Here is a 6,584-nt window from a genome sequence, read left to right on the forward strand (position 1 = left end):
TGAATGGGGTGCTCTTGAGCAACTACAAGTGCTTGCTTGCAATGTGCCCCGGGGGCGGGGGTTCCCACCTTCCAAGGGAGGCCACTGGCACTACCGACACCACCTTTGGCGCATAGCTTTGAAGATCATACGACAATTGAGGCAACCACCAAGTACAACAACAATCACCGTCACCTCTATTGGCAGAGGTCTACCGTCTGTCGTCATGAGGACCCTCGCACCACAACCCAATCGTGATAAGCCTACTCTCATTGCCATTCTCTATTTACCATTCCCTGTTGGTCAAGGGCAATGATGATTCACCAAAGATAGTTAAGACTTTTCACTACAACCAAAGTTGGCTTCCAACTTTGAGCAGACCTTCAAAATGAGGGACAAGTATTCTAGAGCTTTCAACCAACCGAAAGGCAAGCCTGAGGCTGATCATGACCGTGCAATTTCCCTCGAGGAAAATGGCTTAGATCAAGCCAAGCGTCCGCTTCTATAGACTCACCAAGTACAAATAGCCGAGTGTGACATTCCAGTATTTCAACTGTGCAGCTTACCCAAGAAAACAACCCAAAAAGCTAGAAACATGCTCTGTATTCCCACCTTCTCCTAAGGTGGTCAAAAGTGTATATAATACTACTGTGCTCCTTATTGCACCTCACATGTGCTGGCAATGTCAACAGATTAAAAGGTTTGGGGAGTACGAGTTCCATCATCCCTCATACTGATATCCTCCCACATACAACCTCCTAAACTTTTTACTTAGTTGTTGCTCATCTAGAACCAAACAAAGATACACAAAATGTTACAGAACGGGACACCTTCAACAACAAAACAGTTCATAGAAAGGAATCAACAGCCTTACAATCCATTCTGATCAGTTGTGTAGACAGCACGAAATAAGCAAAAGAATCGAAAGAATTATGACAAATTCTGCACGCAATGCTTGCATGAGAAACATTCCAAAAATTGTTCCTTTATGCACTTTGAATAATCACAAAGCACAATCAAATGCCATCTCACCTCATTTCACTGAAAGAAAAGAAAGCTCCCTTTGCTTTTGCAGTATATGCAAAATTGCAATCACACCCGCATGTCACAGGGTGAACCATGTAGGCACACTTAAGCCCTTACCTTTAACATTAGGCCAACTCCCTTAGACAAAATAAGATAGAGTTCTTAGACAACAGGGACTGAATATAAAGCTGAAGCTGAAGCTTTCTATCACCAACACAAATCACTTGCATAAAAGTACATCAAACTGGGAAGGTAGTTTTGATGCATCCACCAACACCAATCATCCAAAAATAGAGCTACTGGCCACATCACAAGCTAAAAGCCAATACACTAATCCACAATAGACAGGACGAGTTGTCTACTTCAGGAACGTGTAAGAAGTTTGAATCCCCCACTTGGACAAGAATGGAAACCCACGCGCTCACAATGAACGAAACACAAATGTCACCGTACAAAAAATAGAGCATTATCCTTCTGAAGACTTCAGTGTAGCTAGTGTAGCTTCGTCTCCTGTGCACAACCAGTCTTTCAAATCATCACCCACTACACATAATGACATACCTTTTTACCTTGCACAAGATCACGCACCGTTAGAAGGAAAGGACCCCTGGCACAAGAAGACAGCACGGCAAATAACTCGTCTTCCACTTCACACCCCACTTAACACTGCGTGACCATGCATGACATTCCTGCCATTAGAAGGAAAGGTGCACCTAGCACAAGATATACAAATACATCAAACACCCATCGTCCACAAAGCCTGGCCATATTCTCAGTTTGTTCCCCATAGTCCCTACTTGGAATATCACTGATAACTTATCCTCTTTTCATTCAAAATCCCAACAACGATTGTAAATTACTCAAGTAACGTCACTCGCTTGAAGAAATAAAGGACCTACCTCACAGCAATATTGTTCAGATTACCTTCAAACTGCAATGACAACAGGGTGGCTATTAGTTCTTAGGGCATAAAAGCGTACAAAACATATCCACGTGTTCAACTCAGCATACAGTTTTGAGAGCCTCCAAATATGTCCTTAATAACCAGACTTCCTCGTCTCCTTAATCAGCCGATTGAGCAGGACTCTGGCCAGATTGACTAGGACTATGGCCATTTCTAGCTGGAGATCCATTATCTTGATCTGCATCACGCATTGGACTCTGACTGATACTACGACGAGGGCTCGGGCTCGCACTTCGGCGATGAGGACTTGGGCTTGCACTCCGGCGGGGGCTTGGAGTGGCACTTCGACGAGGGCTCCTGCTCACACTCCGACTGGCATCACCACGCAAAGGATTTTGTCCATTGCTTGCAGGACTGTGAGAGTAAGAGCGTCCGGCCTCCCTCCTGGGAGTAGGAGATCTACTGCGGCTTACCACACGACGTTTTGGTTCAGTGCCAGGGGAAACACTGCGTTCTTTCCTTGGGGATCGGCTGCCAACAAAATCAAACAGACAAATTTGAGAATGAGCACCTCCATGATAACAGTTTCAACCAGGAAAACGAGATGCCAAACCTGTAACTGCGACTTCTACTTCGTCGTCGAGCTGCAGCTGGAGATCTTGAACGAGAACGAGAAGGACTTCTGTTGCGCCGACTGAAAGCAGCAAAATGCGACAAAAAGAAAGTAAATAGGAAATGAATTAAAGAAAGGCTAGCATCCACAAATAACCTCTATCTTGTGTTGGGCACCAAGCACTAGACTGTGCCTCAAAGCAAACACATTCACCCACAATTCTCAATAGGTTACCAAAGCAATAGGTAGTGCTTCCTCCACATTTGTTCATCACCATTCATAACACTGACTAACCCTACTCCACCATGTAGTGTTCCCAAAATACTGTATATGCCCTAAAAAATACAACTACATATATCGTGCATAACTTCCCCAATGCAATACATAAGTCATACCATTATCAGAAATGAAAAATCAGCTTACCTTGGGCTGCTATGACAATCCCGTTCGATATGACCTCGCTGCCCACATCGATAGCATTTATTCTTCCAGTCACCCGCCTTGCAATCTCTAGCCCAATGGCCATCATGACCGCAATTATAGCAGCGGCCTGTTCCTGGCGTAGGCCCCCTCCCCACATACTCTCGAACACCACCAGCACCCCGAGGACCCTGGTAACAGACAAACACTTAATAAAGTTTCTCTTAGTTAAACAGCAGCCCAAAACCCCAAACCCCATTTAAGACAGAAAGCAGTAACAAAAAAGCTTCTATGGAAAAGCCAAGCAATTGAGGTTGGCATTTCAATCCTGTGAAGAAAAGGGAAACTAGATGCGGCTTTTGCACAAAACACAGATCCACTAAATAGGAAAAAATTATTAGTTAACACAATTTCTAGGCAGCAGTGCACGAGTGATACCCTCTTCGCAAACTCGACTGCAATTCGACTACCATCAAAGTTACGCCCATTCAAATAATGCCGGGCATCATCTGCATCTCGGGAGTCAAAAAAATCCTGCATATTGAATGAGATACGCCTGACAATCATTCTATGTCAACATTGCAGAAACAGAAAAATTTACATATAGCAGAGGTAGTATATGACATACAACAAAAGCGAAGTCCTGCTTCATGTCCACATCTCGAATTCTGTGTCACCGGCCAGAAAAAAAGAGCAGTGCACCATGTCAAGCAGGTAACCAGATACCGCCAATGAGATGAACCAAACACCATTTTCCACCACCCTCGCCACTTGATGAATGTACCATGCGACAGACACAAAGTATTGCAATTCCTCCCCCTTAACCCTTGTGAAGGGCCACCACAATAACTTAACCACCAGGTCGGGAGAAAACCCACCAAACCTTCAACAACATTACTTAAGTCAACCTACTTGAAAACAAAAATAATCCTTTTCTTTACCACATGTCACACGGTCCCTGCCTAGACTTCTGCTCACATATTAACCTACTAAGCACAGTCCACAAAACACAGGATTCTTGAATGTACATAATAAAACAAAGGGATTACTACCTGCCATACTTGCTGAAAAGATCTTCTAAATCCCGGGTGCGGGTTCTGGAAGAGATGTGACCCACATAGAGCCGAGTGGGCCCAGACCGTTCATCGTACCTTGGCATATTGTTATGAAAAGGGGCTCCTGCAAATAGTGCAAAACCAGACACAATAACTACAAAAACTGCCATAAACTAGCAGACAGTAAGTAAAATTTCAAATATATGACAGCAACTCAAGGCAAGAACACAATGTCACAAGACTTTTACGCCACCAAAACAACGCAAGTTTTCACAGTGAAAACACACCTATTAAACTTGCCAATTTGTGAATAAAAAGGGCTCCTGCTGATATTCGAGTACCAAACAATAACCACAAGAAATGCCACAAACAGGTAAAGAATAAAATTTCAAAAGTAAACTTGGCATACAAAAAGAATGCAAATTAGCACTGAAAGCACACAAGAAACTAGAGGAAAAAACTTCCAACCTTATTTCAATACAAAGAGTCAAAAAAGCAGAACAATATAGACTAACTACTTGGTGACATCCAGAAACCAAACTCACTGATAGAAATAAGAATCCTGAAATTTCTGAGATATCGGTAGGCCCAAGTCTAATTTCTAAGAATGTCAATGACTGTGAGGCTTTCATTTTGCAATGTGCAGATTTGAGTGTTTATAATCTTCATATGTACAATCATACATACTTTGGATTATATGACCAACTGCAGAAGCTGAACTTCAGGGAAAAAACTGAGAACTACAAGAAGAACATAGCAAACCAGGAGAACTGATAAAAACGAAGAAGACCTATGTAAATAATAGACCCAAGTTTTAAAAAATCAAAACCTCATGAGAGACATATCATTGCACCATTGCAATTTGCCAAAGTTAAAAATACTCCAGTATAGATATATTAGAAATACAAAGATGTAGAGTGAATACTGGAATAGCAGAGTTGAAGAACACCCTCTACAAAGCTTTCACTGAAATAATGAAACAAACAAAAGCAGCAGTGTCGAAGACACACCAGACAGAAGCACTAAGTAAAAGAAGTTACAATGCATACTCAATAATTTGGCAAAATAAATAGTTTGAATGAAAAAGAATTAAAGTAATAACTCCAATCATAAAAGCTTGAGTAAGAGCCAAATTAGGAGAAACCCAAGGAGAGGGGATGATGAAATGAACACAAAACAAATAAACTCCCCTAATCCATTTTTCACAGATTTTCCTGAGGACTAGGACTAGCTCATAATCTGGGCAATGATCACGCCAACCAAAACAAATAATCCCTGCCATCACACAATCGCCAAGACCACAATGATACCAGTCAATGGAAAACCTGATTACTCCTTAAATCAAAGTCCTCCTACAATCAGGGGAATATGCTAAGCTATGCCATCCCTGTAAATGCAAAACACTTTGCCTGCAGAAGTAACGCTTCATTTTCTGAGACAATGAGTGCCTAATATTGCTACACATCACACAATCAATACAGACCAAAAGACCATACCCTCTGCAGGCACTCAAACCGCCAAAGTGAAACATACATACACTTTGTTTGAGCATTCATAACTTCCTTGAAGGAATGATTAAGATCATGTACCTTCTCAGGAGAACCAAAAAATTAGACTTGGAGTGTTGCTGCCAAATGCAAACTTTTGCAGATCTGGGGCAAAGAAAACACCGAGCAGTAGTGAGAAGCTCGAAAAGAAACAGCCCCAACACACGCCACTTCGAAGGTCATAAACTTTAGACCTCGAGAAACCTAGAATGACAGAGAAAATAGGTTTGCCCGAAAAGCTAACTCTGAAACCCTAAAAAGCAGAGAGGCCAAATAACCCGCGCAGAACATTCAATAATTAACGTCCTAGAGGAGCCCGACGCGCCATGGCAAGCAGACATACAGAGGGGATACAAAAGATCTAACCTTTCACGGACCCAGCTCGTTCCTGCACCACTGCCGATTATCACGAGACGACACACGCATACATACCTAAAGTAATGCACATATATGTACATAGATGTTAAAGAGCACAATACACGTGCCAACGCCCTCTTCGGTTATGTTGGAACTTGACATTGCTCACTAGTATGATTGCATCACATGAATTGTGAGTGCTTTTTCATAACTCGCATGTCTTAGTTGAGAGCTCCCTAGGTGGACCAAACTCTTGGTATATATCTCTGCTAGAGATGCGTGGGCGCTCTTATTGATTTGACTTGTTGCAAACTGTATATAGATTTGAAGAGATGGACTCTCATTGAAGGTCCATTTGTTTGTTGCTTTAGTGGTCCTTCACTGCTCTTGGATTTTTTCCCTCATGTTGGGTAGAATACGAGTAGATACTTTACAACACACTTAGCACATGCAAAGTTCATCAAGATCCATTGTTTCCAAAAGAGCATTAGGGATTTACGAGTTTAAACACTAGTAGTTCCCTTCTATGTCTCCATATTTGAGGTTGGTTACACCCAAATACTTATAGAGCATTGGGTTTCTTAGCATCTCACTAATGGTAGCCAACGTGCCACTTGCTAGATAGATTAGTTGAGGAGAGCCATCTTTTTGTTGTCATATTTGATTTATCCCTTTGTGGCCGG

General features: G+C 42.2%; 1 protein-coding gene across 3 annotated transcripts; it reads right to left on the reverse strand.

The window, feature by feature from the left end:
* Positions 1-1,905: 1,905 nt before the first annotated feature.
* Positions 1,906-6,002, reverse strand: LOC147452627 (serine/arginine-rich splicing factor RS2Z33-like). 3 transcript variants are annotated; one of them, XM_086518264.1, is made up of 8 exons: positions 5,911-6,002; positions 5,587-5,649; positions 3,995-4,121; positions 3,571-3,610; positions 3,381-3,476; positions 2,946-3,133; positions 2,523-2,603; positions 1,906-2,440 (listed from the first exon to the last, which is right to left on the reverse strand). In XM_086518264.1, exons 3-8 carry the CDS (start codon positions 4,099-4,101, stop codon positions 2,068-2,070), a joined length of 885 nt encoding a protein of 294 aa, XP_086374390.1. In that variant the 5' UTR covers positions 4,102-4,121; positions 5,587-5,649; positions 5,911-6,002; the 3' UTR covers positions 1,906-2,067. The 3 variants fall into 3 exon arrangements, with proteins under 3 accessions (XP_086374390.1, XP_086374391.1, XP_086374392.1); XM_086518265.1 differs by lacking the exon at positions 5,911-6,002 and adding an exon at positions 5,739-5,836; XM_086518266.1 differs by lacking the exons at positions 5,587-5,649; positions 5,911-6,002 and having other exon boundaries at positions 3,571-3,825; positions 3,995-4,127.
* Between the last annotated feature and the right edge of the window lie 582 nt (positions 6,003-6,584).

Source organism: Adiantum capillus-veneris, chromosome 8 (genome assembly GCF_014529385.1).
Source record: "Adiantum capillus-veneris isolate H3 chromosome 8, ASM1452938v2, whole genome shotgun sequence".
Taxonomy (NCBI): domain Eukaryota; kingdom Viridiplantae; phylum Streptophyta; class Polypodiopsida; order Polypodiales; family Pteridaceae; genus Adiantum; species Adiantum capillus-veneris.